Here is a 22,796-nt window from a genome sequence, read left to right on the forward strand (position 1 = left end):
CTATTCTTTATGTTGGATGGGGCTGTGCTTTTGCATTATCCTATTAAGATAGTTACAGCCACATCAAAAAATATACAAATATTGTCAGAAGTGCTGTTCACATCATTTTATTAGGACACCCAAACCACACTTGCATTTACTCTAATTTATATCTTCTCATTACAAAATCTCTTTCTGTTGCTGAACAACTTCTATGTGACAAAGAGCCCACCCCACCATGGCTAATAATGGCATGCAATGTTATGAACCATGCAACATGAAAATGAAGACAGAGTAAGTACTTACGGGTACATGGCCATTGTTGTCAATTTAACAAAGATATCCTTACTGGGTGCATCAGCAGTATTGCAAGTGAAGGCTTGTGGTGGAGGCATTTTGTGTTTCCTGCAGAAATCAGTAGGTGAAATACTATATTCTTGTTTAACTTCATGCAGGTCTGACTTTGCAGCTACAATTAAGCAAGGTATTCTGCTGTCCATAAAGTGTTGCTATGGAATAAAAAAAGAAATAAAAATCTGATGAGCAGTTACAAAATGTGAAATGTGAGCTAAAAATTTTTCTGAATAGGTAAAGCAATAATAAATTCTTTTTTTTTCAATTTTCAAATATTTTTTATTTATCATATTTTTGTGGAAACATGAAAACTTTGCATTAACAATAACTGTACACATTTTCATGGGGCAGTATGATACTTCAATGCGTGTATGAAATGTGTACCAATCAAATAAGGGTAATTAACGTTTCCCTCTCTGTCATTACTTTACAAATGGAGCTTTGGAGCGCTTCTTCTCTATTTGCTTATGCAACTACAATTCCAAAGACAGAAAAGAAACCAAGAGACAAAGACTGACAGCGGTCTAGGTGAGTCTCATATAATAAGTCAGACCAGGACCACTTTTTTCATGCAGGTGAAAACAAACCTACATTGATTCTTTAGATTCACTACAGTTCTTTAAAAATATCTTTAAATCAAAAAGACAAAATAAACACTTCAAAATAAAGAGATCTACCCTAATTATTTTGTCCTACAGAAGACTATCTTTATTTGCATATTATCTGTGTCCTGCAGCACATGTATTTACATATGTTTTTATATAGTTGCAGTCATGGTCAACACAACCATTTTAAAATAGTGAGGCTGGTGTTGTGGCACAGGGGGTTAGGCGGCCACTTGTGATGCTGGCATCCCATATCAGGTTCAAGTTTGGATTGCTCTGCTTCTAATTCAGCTCCCTACTAATGCACCGGGAAAGCAGTGGAAGATGGCCCAAGGACTTGGATCCGTGCCACCACTGTGGGAGATGTGGATGGAATTCCTGATTCCTGGTTTTGGCTGACCCAAACCTGGTTACTGCAGCTATCTGGGGAGTGAAACATTGGATGGAAGATTTCCCTTCCTGTCCCCCCAACCCCCGCCACTGTCGCTCTTTCAAATACATAAGTAAATATTAAAAAAATAATACTTTATCTTCCCAGTTCTTCAGAATTCACCTTTATTTTTAATGGTTGCTTCATATTCCACTAGATTTTATCTTAATTTGGTATCCTACTGCTAGACATCTGGATTACTTTCATTTTTTTCATGCTAAAAACAATGCTGGAATAAATCTTTGTACATACAGCTTTTTACTTCTATTCAATCCTGCTGCTAACCTCCAAGTGACTGATAAACTTCCTAATCCTCTGATCTACCCCTTTGCCCAAACTATTATTCTTGGTGTAACTGGTAATATATAATCCATATACATTCCTAACTGCCAGAAAGATCTTTTATTAATGCAAAGGTTCTTAACCAGGAATGTACATCAGAATCATGTATGGGAAATTAATACGTATAAGTATATTCCATCACTTCAGAACAACAACAAAAAAAAAAATTTAGAGACAGGGTAAAGAAGTATTTTTTAAAAGCTCCGAGAGTTATTTTGCCACAGATTTCTGGTTATGAAACACACCTTGAAATTCCATCAAAACTCCATATAAAATTACATTTAGTTATAGTCAGTAAGAACAACAAACCTTAAAAATCCTGGCACAGTATTCAAAGGATTTGGGATTACTGACATCATATACCAGGCACACAACATCACAAATTATCTCAGCCTCAGTTAGAAATTCTGATTCTGAGATATCATGCAACTGTAAAAAGACAAAGAAAATGAGAAACATAAGTGCTGTAATAATGATGTATAGTTAAAGTTCAAACTTCTGGGCTCCCGGCTATGGCCTGGCCCAGCCCAGCTGTTGCACGCATTTGGGAAGTAAATCAGCAGATGGAAGTCTCTCTCCTCTCCCCCTCTCTCTCCTTTCCTAACACCTCTCCATTTTATCATTCAAACAAATAAATCTTAAAAGATTCTACAGATTGCGACACTGAGTAAATAACACGTGTTGGGAATATCCTCTGCACATACTGTCTACATTCTAAAGATGAAACAGGCTAGAAAGACTAAGTGTAGACAACACTTAGTGACTCAAAAGTCATCAACCCAAATTTTAACCCAAATGATTGACAAGTCTATTTTCTTCCTACTACACCATCTTTTCTCCCCACTAATCAAAAGCACAAAGTGGGGCAGGCATTGGTCTCAGTGGTTAAGCTGCTGCTTGGGATACCACTTTGTAATATCAGAGTCTGGTTCAAATCCCGGCTTCTCCACTTCTGATCCAGCTTCTTCCTAATGCACACCCTGGGAGGTAACAAACCATGGCTCCAGTACCTGGGCTCCTGCCATTCAAGTGGGAAATACAGACTGAATTTGCCATGGCCTGGCCCTGGTTCTTGTGGGCATTTTGAGAGTGAACCAGCACACGGAAGATCTCTGTCTCTACCATTCTAATAAAAAATTTTTAAAGCAAAAGGCAAATGACACTAAGGTCATTTTGTTCTGCTTCACTGTCTACTCTGTTCAATGTTTATTACAAAATTTTTCATCTCGCTTCTTTTTATGCAATAAACATAGTAGCAGAGTTCCATGAAGAGAGTATACCTGACAGACCAGGTAGATATATCAGGAAAGAACTGAGAGCCTATAAAAAAAAATTTTTTTTTGTTTGTTAAGATTTATTTATTTAGGCCGGCGCCGCGGCTCACTAGGCTAATCCTCCGCCTTGCGGCGCTGGCACACCGGGTTCTAGTCCCGGTCGGGTCACCGAATTCTGTCCCGGTTGCCCCTCTTCCAGGCCAGCTCTCTGCTGTGGCCAGGCAGTGCAGGGGAGGATGGTCCAAGTGCTTGGGCCCTGCACCCCATGGGAGACCAGGATAAGTACCTGGCTCCTGCCTTTGGATCAGCGCAGTGTGCCGGCCGCAGCGCGCCAGCCGCGGCGGCCATTGGAGGGTGAACCAACGGCAAAGACCTTTCTCTCTGTCTCTCTCTCTCACTGTCCACTCTGCCTGTCAAAAAAAAAAAAAAAAAAAAAAAAAAAAAAAGATTTATTTATTTATTGGAGAGGCAGAATTACAGACAGAGTGAAAGAGAAAAGAACTCTTCCACCCACTGGCCTACTCCCTAAATGGCCACAATGGCTGGAGCTAGGCCTATCCAAAGCCAGGAGCCAGGAGCTTCTTCTGGGACTCCCCTGTGGATGCAGGAGCTCAAGCACTTGGGCCATCTTCTACTGCTTTCCCAGTGAAGTTGCCAGGACTTGAACTGGCACCCAAATGAGATGCCGGCACTGCAGGCAAAGGCTTGACTACTACACCACAGTGCCAGTCCCAATATAAAATTTCTTAAATAGGCCGGCGCCACGGCTCACTTGGCTAATCCTCCGCCTGCGGCGCCGGCACCCTGGGTTCTAGCCCAGGTGGGGGCGCCGGATTCTGTCCTGGTTGCTCCTCTTCCAGTCCAGCTCTCCACTGTGGCCCGGGAAGGCAGTGGAGGATGGCCCAACTACTTGGGCCCTGCACCCGCATGGGAGACCAGGAGAAGCACCTGGGTCCTGGCTTCAGATCGGCAAAGTGCGCCAGCCGCAGCACACCAGCTGTAGCGGCCATTTAGGGGGTGAACCAACGGAAAAGGAAGACCTTCTCTCTCTCTCTCTCTCTCTCTCTCTCTCTCTCTCTCTCTCTCACTGTCTAACTCTGCCTGTCAAAAAATAAATAAATAAAATAAAATTTAAAAAAATCCCTGGGGCCAGTGTTGTAGCGCAGTGGATTAAGCTGCCACCTATGACACTGGCATTCCATGAGTCCAGTTTGAGTCCCAGCTGCTCCACTTCCAATTCCACTCTCTGCTTATACACTTGAGAAGCAGTAGAAGATGGATCAAGTATTTGAGATCCTGTCACCCATGTGGAAGACTTGGAAGGAGTTCCAGGCTCCTGGCTTTAACCTGGCCTAGCCCTAGCCTTTGCAGACATTCGGGGATTGAACCAGTGGGTGGAAAATCTCTCTCTCTCTCTCTCTCTCTCTGTCTCTTCCTCTGTCTAAAAATCTACCTTTCAAATAAATGAAATCTTTTTAATAAAAGAATCCTTTTTGTGACACATCAATAATCTAACAAGTCAAATTTAGTACTGTGTTGCATAAGATAGTCTTTGCTGAGAAGATGAAAGGAGAAGTAGAGAGGCAGAAGGAATCCACTCTATTCCTAATGAAACACTTATGATAGCATACATAGTCAGAGACTTCAAATGAAAGATGAATTTGGGGCCGGTGCTGTGGCACAGCAGGTTAAAACCCTGGCCTGAAGCACCAGCATCCGATATGGGTGCTGGTTCTAGTCCCAGCTGCTCCTCTTCTGATCAAGCTCCTTCTATGGCCTGGGAAAGCAGCAGAAGATCCCAAGTCCTAGGGCCCCTGTACCCATGTGGGAAACCCAGAAGTTTCTGGTTCCTGGCTTCAGATTGACGTAGCTTCAGCTGTTGTGGCCACCTGGGGAGTGAACCAGCAGATGGAAGACCTCTCTTTCTCTGTCTCTACCTCTCTCTGTATCTCTCAAATAAAATAAATCTTTAAAAAAAGAGAAAGATAGGAATTTACAAAGAATGAAGAGTAAGAACACAGGTACAGGTGTTTGGTGTAGCTGTTAGGACTGCCTGAGAGGGGCAGCATTGTGGCACAGCAGGTAAAGCCACTGCCTACAATGCTGGCATTCCATTTGGGTGCCAGTTTGAGTCCTGGCTACTTCACCTCTGATCCACCTCCCTGCTCATGGCCTGGGAAAGGTGGTAGAGGATGGCCCAAATACTTGGGCCCCTGCCATTCACATGGGATACCTGGATGAAGCCCCTGCCTCCTGACTTCAGTCTGCCTCAGCCCTGGCCGTTGCGGCCACCTGGGGAGTGAACCAATGTATGCAAAATCTCTCCCTCCCTCTATTTGTCTCTCCTTCTCTCTCTGTAACTATTTCAGACTGCCTGGGACATGTGTATCCCATATCAGAGGGCCTGGGTTTGAGTCCTGGCTCACTCTCAATTCCTGATTCCTGCTAATGTGCACCCTAGAAGACAGCAGGTGATGGCTCAAGAACTTGAGTATCCACCACTCCTAAAGGAGACCTGGGTGGAGTTTCAAATTCCTGGATTCAGCCTGCCCTAGCCCTGGGTGTTGTGGGCCTTTGAGAATGAACCAATAGATAGAAAAGCTCCCCATGTCTGGCTCTTTGCCACTCTTTGTCCTTTTTTTTTTTTTTTTTTTGGACAGGCAGAGAGTGGACAGTGAGAGAGAGACAGAGAGAAAGGTCTTCCTTTTCCATTGGTTCACCCCCCAATGGCTGCTACGGCCAGTGCGCTGTGGCTGGCGCACTGCGCCGATCTGAAGCCAGGAGCCAGGCGCTTCTAAATTTACTATCAATCCAATCAGCAGAACTATTTTTAAAATTGATTTGATTAGGCCGGTGCTGCAGTTCACTAGGCTAATCCTCCAACAAGCGGCACCGGTACACCGGGTTCTAGTCCCGGTCGGGGCGCCGGATTCTGTCCCGGTTGCCCCTCTTCCAGGCCAGCTCTCTGCTGTGGCCAGGGAGTGCAGGGGAGGATGGCCCAAGTGCTTGGGCCCTGCACCCCATGGGAGACCAGGAGAAGCACCTGGCTCCTGCCTTTGGATCAGCGCGGTGCGCTGGCCGCAGCGCGCCGGCCGTTGTGGCCATTGGAGGGTGAACCAACGGCAAAAGGAAGACCTTTCTCTCTGTCTCTCTCTCTCACTGTCCACTCTGCCTGTCAAAAAAAAAAAAAAAAAATTGATTTGTTTATTTATTTGAAAGGCAGAAATACAGAGAGAGGAGAGGGAGAAGTAGAGGGAGAGGGAATCAGAGAGGAAGATGGAGAGGAGGGAGAGAGAGACAGGCAGAGAGAGAGAGAGAGATCGCTTCTCGGCCTTTTGGCTAAGATCAAGTGTAGTATCTGTTCTTATCAGTTTAATATTTGATACATCTTCTATCCGAGGACAATATATTAAATAGATTTTTGGAGCCGGGAGTTGGAATAGGAGCTTGCTCTGTCTACTCTGCGCATTGACCTGGTATTGCAGTACTTCCGGGCATGTTGCAGAAAAAAAATAAAATAAAATAACTAAAAAAAAAAAAAAAAAAAGAAAGAAAAGAAAGAGAGAGAGAGAGAGAAAGGTTAAGTCCCAGTTGCTTCACTTTGAACCCAGCTCTCTGTTCATGTGCCTGGGAAAGCAGTAGAAGATGGTTCTAGTACTTGGGCCCCTGCACCCGTGTGGGAGACCCAGAAGAAGCTCCTGGCTTCGGATTGGCCCAGTTCTGTGGGCCATTTGGGAAGTGAGCCAGTGGAAGATCTCTGTCTCTCTGCAATTCTGCTTCTAAATAAATAAATCTTTTTTTTTTTTTTTTTTTTTTTGACAGGCAGAGTGGACAGTGAGAGAGAGAGAGAGAGCCAGAGAGAAAGGTCTTCCTTTGCCGTTGGTTCACCCTCCAGTGGCCGCTGCGGCCGGCGCACCGCGCTGATCCGAAGGCAGGAGCCAGGTGCTTCTCCTGGTCTCCCATGGGGTGCAGGACCCTAGCACTTGAGCCATCCTCCACTGCACTCCTGGGCCACAGCAGAGAGCTGGTCTGGAAGAGGGGCAACTGAGACAGAATCCGACACCCGGACTGGGACTAGAACCCGGTGTGCCGGCGCCGCTAGGTGGAGGATTAGCCTATTGAGCCGCGGCGCTGGCCAAGAAAAAAAAAAAAAAAAAAGACCCACACTGGGGCTGGCGCTGTGACATAGTAGGATGAGCCTCCACCTGAGGTACCAGCATACCATATGGGCACCTGTTCGTGTCCCAGCTGCTCCTCTTCCCTGATCCAGCCCTCTGCTTATGGCCTGGGAACACAGTATAAGATGGCCAAGTAATTGGGCCCCTGCAATCTGCAAGGGAAACCCAGAAGAAACTCTTGGCTTCTGGCTTCAGATCAGTTCCAGGGAATGAACCAGAGGATGAAAGACCTTTCTGTCTCTTGCTCTCTCTGTCTGAACTCTACATCTCAAATAAACAAATAAAATCTTTTTTTAAAAAAAAGAAAATGGCCGGCGCCGTGGCTCAATAGGCTAATCCTCCACCTTGTGGCGCCGGCACACCGGGTTCTAGTCCTGGTCGGGGCTCCGGATTCTGTCCCAGTTGCCCCTCTTCCAGGCCAGCTCTCTGCTGTGGCCAGGGAGTGCAGTGGAGGATGGTCCAAGTGCTTGGGCCCTGCACCCCATGGGAGACCAGGAGAAGCACCTTGCTCCTGCCTTTGGATCAGCGCGGTGCGCCAGCCGCAGCGGCCATTGGAGGGTGAACCAACGGCAAAGGAAGACCTTTCTCTCTGTCTCTCTCTCTCACTGTCCACTCTGTCAAAAAAAAAAAAAAAAAAAAAAAGAAAAGAAAAGAAAATAATTCTCCCTGCTAAACAGATAAACCAGCAAACATAAGCATTGTTTTCATATTAATTCCCAGTCTACAGAGAGGAATAAATTTTTTTAAACAGAAGTGGAAGAAAGTTATTAAGAAGGGAGGCATTTTTAAACTATCTTATTGTGCTACAGCAAACATACAATTAAGTGTACACACAGATGAACTTTTTATTTATATCTATACCCTGTAGTCACCACACAAAGAAATTAAATTCCATTATTAAACCATATTGAAAAAAACCCACAAATTCTACATATAGCCATTAAATTAAAACCAATGTGTTCTCAAAGTGTCTATTAAAAATGTATCTAATAGGGGCCAGAGCTATGGCGTAGCAGGCTAAGACTCTGCTTGTGGTGCTGGCATCCCATATGGGTGCCAGTTTGAGTCCCAGCTGCTCCACTTCCGACCCAGCTCTCTGCTGATGGCCTGGGAAAGCAGCAAAAGGTGGTCCAAGTACTTGAGCCCCTGTGCCCGTGTGGGAGACCTGGAAGAAGCTCTTTGCTCCTGGCTTCAGATCCCCTCAGCTCTGGCCATTGCAGCCATTTGGGGAGTGAACCAGCAGATGGATGACCTCTCTCTCTCTGCCTCTGCCTCTCTGTAGCTGTGCCTCTCAAATAAACAAACAAATCTTTAAAAATATATATCTAATAATTAAAATATTTTATCACATAATTTCTTACCAACAAATACTTTTCTTGTCCATATACATAAACAGTGTTAATCGCATAGTAGGATTTATGATCATCACGGATTTTCTTCTGCTTCTGAAAACAGAACAGCAAACTTCAATATTCACGGTAAGAAATTACAGTAACTGATTTCATCAACACATTCAACACACATTTCTGTGTGTATGTGTGGGCATATTATAAGGAAAGGACATTCTTCTTTATACTATGTGCTATTTAGCAATACAAATGGATATTGACTTTATAATTCGTACTTCTTAGGGTCTAAGACAAAAGATGCATGCATTCTAGAAAGGGAAAGTAGCAGCTGATGGGGAAGTAAACTTAAAGTATATTCTAGGGCCATCTGCTGGCACTTTTCATAATATAATTTCATCTGAATGAGACTCATCTATCTGAGAACATATCATTCTTCTTAATCAAGAGAGTAATCAGAATTATCTATTGGTATATAGGAAGAAATATTCAATATGGCAGGGCAGCACTGTGGCATAGAAGGCTAAACCTCCGCCTGCTACACCGGCATCCCATATGGGTACCTGTTCAAGTCCCAGCTGCTCCACTTCCAATCCAACTCTCTGCTATGGCCTGCGAAACCAGTAGAAGATGGCCCAAGTGCTTGGGCCCCTGCACCTGTGTGGGAGACCTGGAAGAAAGTCCTGGCTCCTGGCTTCAGATTGGCGCAGCTTTGGCTATTGTGGCCACTTGGGGAGTGAGCCAGTGGATGCAAGACCTTTCTTTCTGTCTCTCCCTCTCTGTCAGTAACTCAACCTCTCAAATATATACATAAAATCTTAAAAAAAAAAAAAAAGAAATACTCAATATGTATTTACGTCATGCCAATGACTGTGTTAGGTGTTACCATGTATAGTTATTTAATCCCTAGCTCACACTGGTTAGAAAAAAAGGCAAATGAGCCAACACCAACAAAACAAAGATAAAGATGGCTCACCAGGAGTCTTGCTACACTTTAGATTATACTTCAGTGTATGCAGGCTACTGAACTCGAGTGAAAAGGGTAATGACTATGAGAAAATCACGTAAACGCAGGACTGTAAAATGTACTGGATGAAGGAGGGCACTGTGGTACAGTCTAAAGTCAAGCTGCCGCTTGGGAAGCTTGCATCCAATATTGGAGTGCCTGGTTCCAGTTCTGGCTACCTCATTTCCGATCCAGCTTTCTGGATGCACCTGGGAAAGCAGCAAATGATGGCTTATTTACTTGTGTCCCTGTCACTTATGTGGAAGATCCAGATTAGAGTTCAGAGCTTCCTGCTTCAGCCCTACCCAGCACAGCTGTTGTGGGCATCTGGGGAATGAACAGACAGACAGAAGATCCCTCTGCCTCTCCTTCTCAGTCACTCTGACTAATAAATAAATAAATCTTTAAAAATACATATATTGGATGAAGTTCTACTTTTCTGAGAATTCTTACCATCAAGTTTCTTCCAAGAAGAGCCTGAAGAACTCCACTTTTCCCACAGTTTTTCATACCAATTACATTACATCTGAACACATTTCTTTGAGTCTGTTTCTTCTGCAGGTCGATCTTTTTATCTCTTGTTACTAAAAAGAAAGAAAAAACATTATGTACCACTTACACTCAATGAGCTTCCACTCTACCTTCTGTAAAGAGCATATTGCCATGTATCACATTTATCAAATATCTAATCTAGAACATACTGTAAAATATCAAATTGTTTGTGAAATACAGTGCTCAAGACAATGTAGAAGGCATCACTTGGTGGGAAAGATGTATTTCTGAAATCTGATGGTCAAAGGGATTTCCCTAACCTAATGATGCTTAATTTGTCTTAGAAGTAATATATCTGCATCAGGAAAATATAAAAAAATGAAAATTACAATGACTACAGCCAACATTGTAGCTAATATTTTCTGTAAAAAATTATTTTCATACTCGATTATAAACTAAAAGATGTCTTCTCAAATCTGTACTTCCCTGAAGTTGGGTCTATATGGGAAAAGAACATGTACTCTGGGGTCAACTGGCCTTTCAAAAGTAAATCTGGGGGTCGGCACTGTGGTGCAGTGGGTTAAGCTGCCACCTGTAGTGCAAGCATCTAACATGGGCACCGGTTTGAGTTCCACTTCTGATCTCCACTTCTGATCCAGCAAACTGCAAATGTGCCTGGGAAAGCAGTGGAAGATGGCCCAAGTGCTTGGGCCCCTGCACCCACATGGGGGATCCAGAAGAAGCTCCTGGCTCCTCACCAGATTGGCCCAGCTCTGTATACAGTGCCCATTTGGGGAGTGAATCAAAAAATAGCTCTCTCTCTGGCTGGTGCCATGGCTCACTAGGCTAATCCTCTGCCTGCGGAGCCGGGCAGGTTCCAGGTTCTAGTCCCAGTTGGAGCGCCGGATTCTGTACCGGTTGCTCCTCTTCCAGTCCAGCTCCTGCTATGGCCCGGGAGTACAGTGGAGGATGGCCCAAGTGCTTGGGCCCCTGCACCCGCATGGGAGACCAGGGGAAGCACCTGGCTCCTGGCTTCGGATCAGCACGGTGCGCCAGCCACAGCAGCCATTGGGGGGTGAACCAACGGAAAAAGGAAGACCTTTCTGTCTCTCTCTTTCACTGTCCAGTCTGCCTGTCCAAAAAAAAAAAAAAAATAGCTCTCTCTCTCTGCCTCTAGAGGCCTCTCCCTCATAACGCTGCCTTTCAAGTACATCTGTAAATGAAGCAGGCCAGGAAACAATGGTGCATCATTAGGACAACAGGGCATCTCTATGGTAAAGAAAGCTGAAGTTGTACTCAAAAATTCACTGTAATAGAGCTCATCAGAGGTACTACTGATAATAGTAGACAAAAAATACATAAAAATTATGATAGTTAATTTGTAGAACATCTATATAAAGGCATATTACTTAACATTAAGGTATATAAAAGTATTCCTATGGATATAAAAATATTTATAATATACTGTTGAATGAAAGAAACTCACAACTGGCTAGTAATTAATTTCTTACTCTCTGGTGGTCAATTAAATGCTAATGGGCTAAATACTTTAAAGCATACTTGCTCTGTAAATTTAAGAACAGCTGTCTTTTTGTGCTATGGGTTTTTTATGATATGGCAGATTTTCCAACAAATAAGACAAAAAACTGAAATGATCAGTTCCTTAATTTGTTATTTCCATACTATGTGTTTTAATTGGGGTACACTGCTTGGCAAGAATGTCTGGTTTATACTACAAGATTTGTACAATATTTATTAATATGGGATAAGGTCACAAAGTTGACAGATGTATAATTAGTTTTCAGGACCAAGATCATGTGTTAATAGGCATTGTTTTTGATGTTTAAAAAAATTACAATGCAAGACAGATTGGTAAATCTTCTAATGCCCATAGCTCTCTCTCATTTTCATCAGTGCAACACCTCCACGGAGTAAACCAATATCTTTTTTTTTTTTTTTTTTTTTTTTTTTTTTTTTTTGACAGGCAGAGTGGACAGTGAGAGAGAGAGACAGAGAGAAAGGTCTTCCTTTGCCGTTGGTTCACCCTCCAATGGCCGCCGCGGCTGGCGCGCTGCGGCCGGCGCACCGCGCTGATCCGATGGCAGGAGCCAGGAGCCAGGTGCTTTTCCTGGTCTCCCATGGGGTGCAGGGCCCAAGCACCTGGGCCATCCTCCACTGCACTCCCTGGCCACAGCAGAGGGCTGGCCTGGAAGAGGGGCAACCGGGACAGAATCTGGCGCCCCGACCGGGACTAGAACCCGGTGTGCCGGCGCCGCTAGGCGGAGGATTAGCCTAGTGAGCCGCGGCGCCGGCGTAAACCAATATCAAAATCTTGATTCTTTTTGATTAACAATAGAATCAAGACTCTAAACCCAAATTAATAAATCACAAGAAAAAATAGTAATAGTATAGACATGAAAGATGACTGAAAATGAGTTTATTTTTATGCTTTGTTATATTTGAAACTGGAGCCTTAAAAAATGTTGCTAGGGACCGGTGTTGTGGAATAGTGGATTAAGCTACCACCTATGGCACTGGCATCCCTTATGGGTGCTGACTTGAGTTCTAGCTGCTCCACTTCCAATCCAGCTCCCTGCTAAAGCACCTGAGAAAGCATCAGAAGATGGTCCAGGTGCTTGGGCCCCTACACCCACATGAAAGACTGGAAGAGGCTCCTGGCTCAGGGCCGGTGCAGTGGCATAGTGGGTTGGGACACCACCAGCAGTGCCAGCATCCCATATGGGCGTTGGTTAAAGACCCAGCTGTTCCACTTCCCATCCAGCTCTCTGTTGTGGCCTAGAAAAGCAGTAGAAAATGGCCCAACTCCTTGGGCCCCTGCACCCACGTGGGAGACCTGGAAGAAGCTCCTGGCTCCTGGTTTCAGATATGCGCAGCTCCTGATACTGCGGCCAACTGGGGAGTTAAACAGTGAATGGAAGACCTCTCTCTCTGACTCTCCTTCTCCTTCTGTGTAAGTCTGACTTTCAAATAAATAAATAAATCTTTAAAAGAAAGTTAAAAAATTAAAAAAAAAAAAAAAAAAAAAAAAGGCTCCTGGCTTCGACCAGCCCAGCCCCACCCAGCCACTGCATCCATTTAGGAGTGAACCAGCAGATGGAGGACTTCTGTCTCCCCTCTCTCTGTAACTTTGCCTTTCAAATAAAATAAACATATTTTTAAAAATGTTTCTACTTATGAATGGAATAGTGTCCAGATACTAACCTGTAATGGCTGAAGCTTGAGACTCTTGTTCAGTCAATATTGAATAGCCCAAATAGCCCAAATACTCAAGGCACCGCTGTACATCTAAATAGGTTGTGAGCCTAGGAAATAGAGTTTAAATTAGAAAAACTTCCCAAATGAACACTAATAGAAAATAAAAATTCCAACAGCTCAGAAAGTTTTATTCACCCAACTCATATATTTTTGTCAGGTTGCTTTAATTTTCTATGTGCCAACCATGGCTTTTTGTAAAATGCATTCTTCAGGCAGAGAAGATGGGGAGGGGGATGTAAGATGGTGGGGGTTGGGTGAGGTGGGGGGAGTTCCTCTATCTACTCCAACTGCCAGAGAGAACAAGGACATACTGATGAGCAGTGGGTAGCTAGTGAAATCTAGAGAATGGGATATTTTATATTACCTGTTTCCCAAGTTAATGTACAGTGTCCTGCAAATATTGGTTAGTTGAGGGCATAATGATAAATAAATAAATTTGGAAAGATTTAACAAAGCACAAAAACAACTGAAAGACACCTGAAATTAGTTACATGCTTGAAAAAAAGAAAAGTCCCTAATGCTAAAGAAGTTAGTCTCACCACAGCTAAAGCAATTATGTCATCATACAGGACCACATGATTCCCTTAACACACTCATTACAAAGTTAACCACGCTATAACTAGGTTGTAGACAAATTCGTGCTAAATCTTACTAAAGGTTCTTTAAAAACAAGTAACAATGAAAAAATGCAAAGTAAGTCTCCAGTGTCATAAAATACAATATTGTGGAAGAAGAGTAACAACTATGCAACAAGCACGAAAGATCCAATTGCATTTATCAATCAAACACATGTACAGCTTATTACTGTTTTCCTGTATATCATGCAAAAGAAAATTATCTGTTCCTGATAACCTCAACAGTTCATCTTAGAGATATGAGCAGCTCCATAAACCCTGCTGAGAGGCAGCTATGACTGAAGCATTTCTTAAGATCAGTAAGGCTTACAATGTATCTATTGTAATACATCATGATTTTAAACTAATTGTAACTCTAGAAGAAAGAGGTGAGCTGCATACTCACGTCCATTGTGAAAGGAATCCCTGGTAGGTTATCCAGCCTCTTTCATTCGTACAAACTGTGTTATTCACGTCTGGCCCCCACGGTATGTAAGGGAAAACTTTAAATAAATCTTTAAGCTCATCGGGTGACAAAGCACAGTCCCTATCCTGAAGACACACAAGGAAGAACATATAATACTTACATACAAGGAAGAACAAAATGCAACACAATATTTACATCTAAGAGAATAACTCCCAAATACAAAAGCCCCAAACCCATGCTTCTAAAACCTAATTACAAATGACAAATTATAAAAGTTTGCATTTTAGCAAGAAAATTCCTCACACATTTGTAGGAAAAACTAAAAAAGAAATCTATCAGAAACTAGACTATTTTCATCTTGAAAAAAATAATAAAAGTAAAAAAATATTTTTGCTAACTTAAGTTACAGAACTTTGGCAGTTTTAGGCTATATGAAATAAACACTCTATTGCTAAGAAGGTTAAGTCACTCATAGAAAAATATTCTATCACATATCAGGCAAAACTGCAGTTAAAAGCTTACCAAATCATGCTTGTCAAAGGTGCTTTGGAGAAACAAATATGCATGATGATTTAATTCAGTAGTGCAATCAGGAGGTATTTTTAGCCTATTTATGAAAAAGTTTAAGAAAAAAATAAATGATTAGTCAAATATAAAAATCTAAGAAGTGAATATAAAACTGCCGCAAGCCTCTTTGTGGGATGACATCATTTACAAAAATGACTTCACTGGGGCCACTGAGACTCCCAGGCAAGCCTTTGGAGTGGTTATGGCACTGCTCAGAAGATCGTAACAACACTCATTCCAAAGTGACACATAAAGTTTTCTTAAATCAGAAAGACAGGTTGAAATAAAAATTGTATAAATAATACTTATTAAACTGTATGAGTCTGTTTTTCCTATAAACACATTGTAAGTCGCAATTACGGCCTTTATCTAATGGCAATATTATAGTGAGTTGAAAGCAATGTGAAGAGATACTGTTTCTGCCTAATTTGATCTTTTTATCCACCCTAAATTCAGTTCAGTAATTATTAATCAAGTATATTGAGCTAGGTGCTGTGGGAACAAAAACAAGACATGTTTCAGCCTTTGTAAGGAGCCACATTCAAGCTAGTGGTGGGCCTCGAACTGATCTGAACAGAAGAAGGCAAGTGCTAAGACCCTAGAGGAGCCCGCAGGGAAGAGGACGCCTCTGGCCTGAGGGAGACTTGAAGGACAAGAGGCATTAATAAGCCAGGGGCAACAATGAGAACAGCATGGGGGAAAGCCTGAAGAAAGAAAAACGCATGTTTGCTGGGCTATAAATAGTTTGGTATTTACTTCTAAAATGAGGGGGGGGGGGCAACAGCTGCATGAGTGACCACATATACCGTGCTAAGAAGCCTGGGCTTTATCCTCTGTCTTGAAGACAAGTGACATGGCCAAATTTGTATTTCATACCTACTAATCGAGCAGCAGTGGAGCTGAGAGGTTAGTAAGAAAGCCAGAGAGATGCAAGAAGTGGCTCTAGGGAGCTATTTTTCAGAAAATTAAAGGTAGAGAGCACAAAGAAACTCAAAGAGATGTTAGCCACAAAGCTGTAACTGACAGAGTTTCTAACTCTCACACTTAAGAAACCAATAAACAACCTCCTAGGGAATTTAACTGCCCATGTAAATGGCACAGAACACTCAATGAAAGGGTCTCAGGCCAAATTCATTAATTCACTATATATTTATGGAAAATTCTGGGAAATTCACTTGAAGTAATTAGATAAGGCAAGTTTGAAGTCAGAACTGATGAATGGACCAGGAATCCAGTCAGAAAGAGTTCGCTTCCTAGGGCCAGCGCTGTGGTGCAGCGGATTAAAGCCCCAGCCTGCAGCACCGGCATCCCATATGGGCGCCAGTTTGAGTCCCGGCTGTTCCTCTTCCGATCCAGCTCTCTGCTATGGCCTGGGAAAGCAGTAGAAGATGGCCCAAGTGCTTGGGCCCCTGCACCCATGTGGGAGACCCGGAAGAAGCTCCTGGCTCCTGGCTTTGGATCAACTCAGCTCTGGCTGTTGCAGTCATTTGGGGAATGAACCAGTGAATGGAAGATCTCTCTCTTTCTATCTCTACCTCTCTCTATAACTCTGTCTTTCAAATAAATAAAATAAATCTTTAAACAAAATAAATAAATAAATTAAAGTGCAATCAGGGCTGGTGTCATGGTGCAACAGCTTAAGCTGCCATCTTCAATGCCAACATCCCATATGAGCACCAGTTTGAGTCTTGGCTGCTCCACTTCCAATCCAACTCCCTGCTTATGTGCCTGGGAAAGCAGCAGAGGATGGCTCAAGGGCTTGGGCTGCTGCTCTCATGTGGGAGACATGGATAAAGCCCCTAGCTTTTGGCTTCAGCCTGGCCATTGCAGCCATCTGGAGAGTGAACCAGTGGATGGAAGACTGATCTCTCTCTCCCTTTCTTCCTCTCTCTTTGTAACTCTGCTTTTCAAATAAATAAAATAAATATTTTTAAAAAATATACAAGCATTGGGCTGGCACCACGGCTCAATAGGCTAATCCTCCGCCTGCGGCACCGGCACACCGGGTTTTAGTCCCAGCCGGGGTGCCGGATTCTGTTCCTGTTGCCCCTCTTCCAGACCAGCTCTCTGCTGTGTCCCGGGAGGGCAGTGGAGAATGGCCCAAGTCCTTGGGCCCTGCACCCACATGGGAGACCAGGAGAGGCACCTGGTTCCTGGCTTCAGATCAGCGCAATGCCCCGGCTGCAGTGCGCCGGCCGCGGTGGCCATTGGAGGGTGAACCAACAGCAAAAGGAAGACCTTTCTCTCTGTCTTCCTCTCTCTCACTGTCTACTCTGCCTGTCAAAAAAAAATATATATATACAAGCATTATATGTTAATAAAAAGTATGTGTGTGTGTGTGTGTTTCTTGTTATCTCTGAAAAGCCAACTTTCTTCGACCACAGAAGAAAAAACCTGAGACAAAGCAGTCTCCTATTTAGGGGTGGCACTGGGTTCATTTTTATACAAACAGAACCTAAACATAAATATTATCAAAGGAAAATAACCAAAAAGAGACCAGTTGTTTAGGAAAAACAATTTATCCTGAGCTAATAAGAGGCTTTGTAGAGAAGACCTGATAAGAGTAAAGAAAAATGCCTACCAACATATCTCTGATCTCCTAACCACAAAACCAAGATCGTCTAGCATGTTTTTCCCTCCTCCCTCGAATAAGAAAGTATATTCCTGCGTAATCTCAATGAGAAGAGGGAAAGTTTGAGCCATGCTATAAATCACTGGCTGTCAACTGGTGACAATTTTGCTCCTGAGGGGATATGAGGCAACTTCCGGAGACATTTTTGGTTGTCAAAACTGGGGGAGGAAGTGTCACTGGCATCGAAGGATGGTCTAAATACCCTATAATGCACAGGACAGGTGCTACAACACAGAATTATCTGATCTAAAATTTCCATAGTACCAAGGTTGAGAAATCTTGCTACAAACCCGTTTTAATTCTAAATTATTCCTGAGTAGCTTGAGGCCTACCTATTTATGAGCTAAATCATACTTAAAAAGAATTGCCAAGGAAATCAATTAGAAAACCAAAGGTACATACAGGGGGAATAAATACTCAGGTGTCAAATCCAGATCATCGTCATAACCAAATCGTCGAAGCACAGTCCAAGTAGTTTCATGTCTCCCTCTCTGGATAAAAAGTGTGTGTAAAAAGAGAAAACCTGAAATAAAGTCAGTTGGTAAATACAACTGATAGGAAGAAGGGTACCGAATCACATGGGGGAAAAGCATACAACACACAATGGCAGGAGCCAAATTTGTGAACATACATATACTATTTTTGCATAGCTAAGGTCAAAATAAAATTCTCAAGTGTCTCAATGAAACACAGCTCATTTTAGAGCAGTTTCACATACACACCATGTTCCACAAGGGAAAGCAGTGGATGAGGCCAAAATTACATCTCAAGGAATACAATCACCTTCACAAAGTTGCCTGAGATAAGCACAGAAAAATGTTTTACAGAGGCCAGCACTGTGGTGTACCAGGTACACCATAGGGTACATCCCATATGGCTGCCGGTTCGAGTTCTGGCCACTCTACTTCCAGTCCAGCTCCCTGTTAATGGTCTGAGAAAGCAGTAAAGGATGGTCCTAGTGCTTGGGCCCCTGTACCCATGTGGGAGACCTGGAGGAGGCTCCTGGTTCCTGGTGCTGGCTTGAGATCAGTCCAGCTGTTGTGGCCATTTGGGAAGTGAGCCAGCAGCTAGAAGATCTTGTGTTCGTTCTCTGCCTCTCTCCTTCTCTCTCTCTCTCTGTAACTCTACCTTTCAAATAAATAAATAAATCTTAAAAAAAAGTTTCACAGATCTTTTATTTCTATAATGGAAAAATTCTGCTTTTCAATTTCACTTTTTATTTTACTATGGCTCTACATAAGGGTATTTCGAAAAGGTCATGATAAAATATGCAAACACTACACGTGGATCGTAAAAAAAATGTTTTCTAACTTTTAAATATAAATTTCCAAAGTACAGTTTATGGATTACAATGGCTTTTCCTCCCCATAACTCCCCTCCCACCTGCAACCCTCCCATCTCCCGCTCCCTCTCCCATTCCATTCGCATCAATATTCATTTTCAATTCTCTTTATATATAAAAGATCAATTTAGTATATATTAAGTAAAGATTTCAACAGTTTGCACCCACACAGAAACACAAAGTGTAAAATACTGTTTGAGTACTAGTTATAGCATTAATTCACATTGTACAACACATTAAGGACAGAGATTCTACATGAGGAGTAAGTGCACAGTCACTCCTGTTGTTGACTTAACAATTGACACTCTTGTTTATGGTGTCAGTAATCACCTTATGGTCTTGTCATGAGTTGCCAAGGCTATGGAAGCCTTTTGAGTTCGCCAACTCTGATCTTATTTAGACAAGGTCGTAGTCAGAGTGGAAGTTCTCTCCTCCCTTCAGAGAAAGGTACCTCCTTCTTTGATGGCCCATTCTTTCCGGTGGGATCTCACTCACAGAGATCTTTCATTTAGGTTTTGTTTGTTTGTTTGTTTGTTTTTGCCAGAGTATCTTGGCTTTTCATGCCTAAAATACTCTCATGGGCTCTTCAGCCAGATCCAAATGCCTTCAGGGCTAATTCTGAGGCCAGAATTTTGCACCAAAATTATCTTTTTAATGCTATTGCCAGAAATTTTTTGAAGTATCCTTATATATTCAATGAGAACATTCTATATTTGGTAAATTTAACTTGTAGACAAAATTCCCTAGACATAATTTTTATTTAAAGGCTGCTTACGGGCAGGAAGAATTTTAATATAAATTTGTTCCACATATCTCTTTCCCTCAGGTGGATCTACATCTCTGAGATCCAACCAATTTCCTTACCTCAAATTAATTCTGACAGTAATAGGATAATCCCCACCAATGGCTTATTTCCTACAACTGTTAAAGATCCAAGTCAAATTTTAGGTGTAATAGTAAATACTAGGATTTCCTGAAGTATGAATAATTCTATAAAGACTTTCAGCTGCTGCCAAATTTTGAAAATGCTAAGTTCAAAAATGGGGGAAAACACCATTCTCTCACCTTTGAGGGTCAATCCACTGTCAGCCACACCATCACTTATATGTTTTCTGACTACATTCTTGACATCTTCCAGTGCTTGAGGAGCTAATGGAGTGTTGAAACAAATTCTCTAACAAAAAAAAAAAAAAAGTTTAAAAACACACTAGCATCAAAACCCCAGATAATATAAAACAGTGTACAAAGCAACATAAAAAGGAAAGGTTGCAATAAAAAGATAAAATCTAAATTAGGATAGTCTGCACTTTGTATTAATTCAGCCTTCAAGTCATCCTTAATATACTCATTGTATATCATGAAATGAAGCTATCAGAGTTCCCTCAATTCTTAGACTTACATCACTTGATGTGAAAGACAGTGTTTATATGAAGAGATAAGAGATACACGTTTCTCAAAGTGCTGCTTAAGCTAGTACACTTTCCATAGTTTTTATCAACAAAGGAAGACAAAGATCTGCCATCACCTGAAACAAAATACAGCTACCTGAAAGAAGTTGAGTTCAGCATCATTCAGAGTGCCGTCGTTATCCTGATCAGATATTTTAAATATACGAGTAAGGGCTTTTATGCAGGCTGGTTTCATCTGTAAATCATTTAAAAAAAAACACACAAATAACTGGCTGAATTAAAATACGATTTTAAAACACGATTTTCATAAGTAATGCTGGGAATAATTCTGATTGTTTTCACATAACATCAAATACAACCAACAAGAAAAATGATCTAAAGTAAAGCCATTTGCTTTTATACTAAAGCCTTTTTAAGTAAATGAGGCAATATTTATTTGGACTGATACCCGAAAGTGATCAAACCCTCTTCTCATGACTCTTAGGATAAAAAGGAACTTCATCTCGAGGAGAGATTCATGCTTTCAGTTACACAAAAAAATAACTATTTGTTTATTTATATCCTCCTCCTCATTCCATAAAGAATTTGAGCTGACTTACTTAAAGCACTAAGAGCTTTCCTCCCCAGCTTCTGAATATGGCCAAAGACTTTCTGGTAACAGTTTTTATCTGTGCTAATTCACAAACAGATGGTAAAATATCACTGGTTATTAGATGTAAAGGACATTTACTAACTTCTTATTTTAAGCATTATTTACAATAAACAAAAAGACCCTGACTTTTGTGACTGTAAAACTTTTGGAAGTAATACTGCTGGAAATATATTTTGACAGTTCCCTTAATTTTTGTCCTAGAATTTAGATTGGGTAGAATAATTGTTTGACTGTTTAAAAATAAGGCCCACATGCTTCTAGTCTGTATAATTAGTATACATACAGTAAATACTGTCAATAACTCTGAGAAGAAAATGAAACTTTCAGGAAGACCTTTGAACTTTGTTTAAACTCAGAAACGTATTTCTTGTAAAGCCATCAGAATCAGAGAGATGAGATGGCAAGGTGAAGAAATGTACACTTGTTAGCTTATGACCTGAGTCATATAGCTACCCCAAGCAAAATGGTAAGGATGACAGCATTGATCATGCTATCAAGTTCAAACACAGAAAATAAATTACTTAAAAAGGAGGAAAGTAGGGGTGGACCCTGTAGTGCAGCAAGTTAAGCTACCATTTTTGACACCCCTGTCCCTTGTCAGGGTGCCTGCTTCAAGTCCTGGCTACTCTGTTTCCAATCCAACTGCATGGCAGGCAGCAGATGATGGCCCATGTGTTTGAGTTCCTACCACCCACGTGGGAGACCAGGATGGGAGTTCTTGGCTCCTGGATACAGCCTGGAACAGCCTTTGCTGTCATGGACGTTTGGAAAGTAAGCCAGTGGATAGGAGAATGCTATCTCTATACCTCTCCTCTCTGTCATTCTGCCTTTCAAATAAATAAATCTTTTTAAAATTATGAAAGCATTATCATCTAAATATATACAGATAACTATCTTTTTTGTTATTTTAAACAGGGTCTCTCCAAGAGCAATTTGATGTAGTGAGAAAAAGACAACACCTAAAATATAAAGATATTAGAGAGAAATGAGAAAGTAAGCCAAGCACTGGGTTGGGCTTCCTTTGTAAGAGTACTAATCAACTCTATATAATCTATAACAGTTACTATCATGAGTGACTTAGTTTTTATTTTACTTTATTTTTAAATGTTTGCTGTTTTTCATCTACTTGAAAGGCAGAGTAAGAGCAAGAGAGCAAAAGAGTGAGCAAGAGAGAGAGATCTTTCATGCTGGTTCACTCCCCAAATGCATGCAACACTAGAGCTAGATAGGGCTAAAACCAGGAGCCAGGAACTCCGTTCATGTCTCCCACATGGTAAAAAAGAGTCCAACCACTTGAGCCATCATCTACCCTCTCCCAGGGTGTACATTAGCAGGAAGCTGGACTGGAAGCAGAGTAGCCAGGTCTTAGACTGGTACCCAATATGGGATGTGAGTGTCACAAGTGGTAGCTTAACCTGTTGCCCACAACACCTGCCCCTGAGGACTTATTTTTTTAATAATCTATGGTAAGATACTGCCTCTAGAAATGTGATCCTTCTATTATAGATTCAAGATTAATAAGGATTAAATTGTTTTAAAAAATGCTATAGAACATCTAAATATTTCCAAAAGTAACAGCAGTTAGAATGATACACTAGGGGCTGGTGCTGTAGTGCAGTGGGCTAACGCCCTGGCCTGAAATGCCAGAATCCCATATGGGCGCCAGTTCACATCCCGGCTGCTCCACTTCCTATCCAGCTCTCTGATGTGGCCTGGTAAAGCAGTGGAGGATGAGCCAAATCCTTGGGCCCTTGCACCCACGTGGGAGACCCAGAAGAAACTCCTGGCTCCTGGCTTCGGTTCGGTGCAGCTCCAGCCATTGCAGCCAATTGGGGAGTGAACCAGTGGATGGAAGACCTCTCTCTCTCCTC

The 22,796-nt window shown here is 42.1% G+C and overlaps 1 protein-coding gene and 1 non-coding gene across 11 annotated transcripts in view; one reads left to right on the forward strand and one right to left on the reverse strand.

Annotated features, from left to right (window-relative positions):
* RHOT1 (ras homolog family member T1) overlaps nucleotides 1-22,796 on the reverse strand; it is a 93,186-nt gene that overhangs the window by 17,587 nt on the left and 52,803 nt on the right. For all 10 annotated transcript variants that reach the window (XR_011383573.1, XR_007911262.2, XR_011383574.1 and 7 more), the window contains exons 9-18: nucleotides 20,410-20,508; nucleotides 19,930-20,038; nucleotides 17,925-18,045; nucleotides 14,846-14,930; nucleotides 14,303-14,448; nucleotides 13,229-13,329; nucleotides 9,968-10,098; nucleotides 8,524-8,607; nucleotides 2,020-2,139; nucleotides 286-488 (exon numbers count right to left, since the gene is read on the reverse strand). Coding sequence is in view for 6 of the 10 variants with exons in the window: in XM_051824636.2 (XP_051680596.1) it covers nucleotides 286-488; nucleotides 2,020-2,139; nucleotides 8,524-8,607; nucleotides 9,968-10,098; nucleotides 13,229-13,329; nucleotides 14,303-14,448; nucleotides 14,846-14,930; nucleotides 17,925-18,045; nucleotides 19,930-20,038; nucleotides 20,410-20,508 (1,199 nt within the window). In the remaining 4 variants the exon portion in view is untranslated. The remainder of the gene's footprint in view (nucleotides 1-285; nucleotides 489-2,019; nucleotides 2,140-8,523; nucleotides 8,608-9,967; nucleotides 10,099-13,228; nucleotides 13,330-14,302; nucleotides 14,449-14,845; nucleotides 14,931-17,924; nucleotides 18,046-19,929; nucleotides 20,039-20,409; nucleotides 20,509-22,796) is intronic.
* On the forward strand, nucleotides 6,304-6,494 carry LOC127484565 (U2 spliceosomal RNA). The gene has a single exon (XR_007911628.1). It is a non-coding gene; the product is annotated as a U2 spliceosomal RNA (small nuclear RNA).

This window comes from Oryctolagus cuniculus, chromosome 17 (assembly GCF_964237555.1).
Source record: "Oryctolagus cuniculus chromosome 17, mOryCun1.1, whole genome shotgun sequence".
In the NCBI taxonomy this organism is placed as follows: Eukaryota; Metazoa; Chordata; class Mammalia; order Lagomorpha; family Leporidae; genus Oryctolagus; species Oryctolagus cuniculus.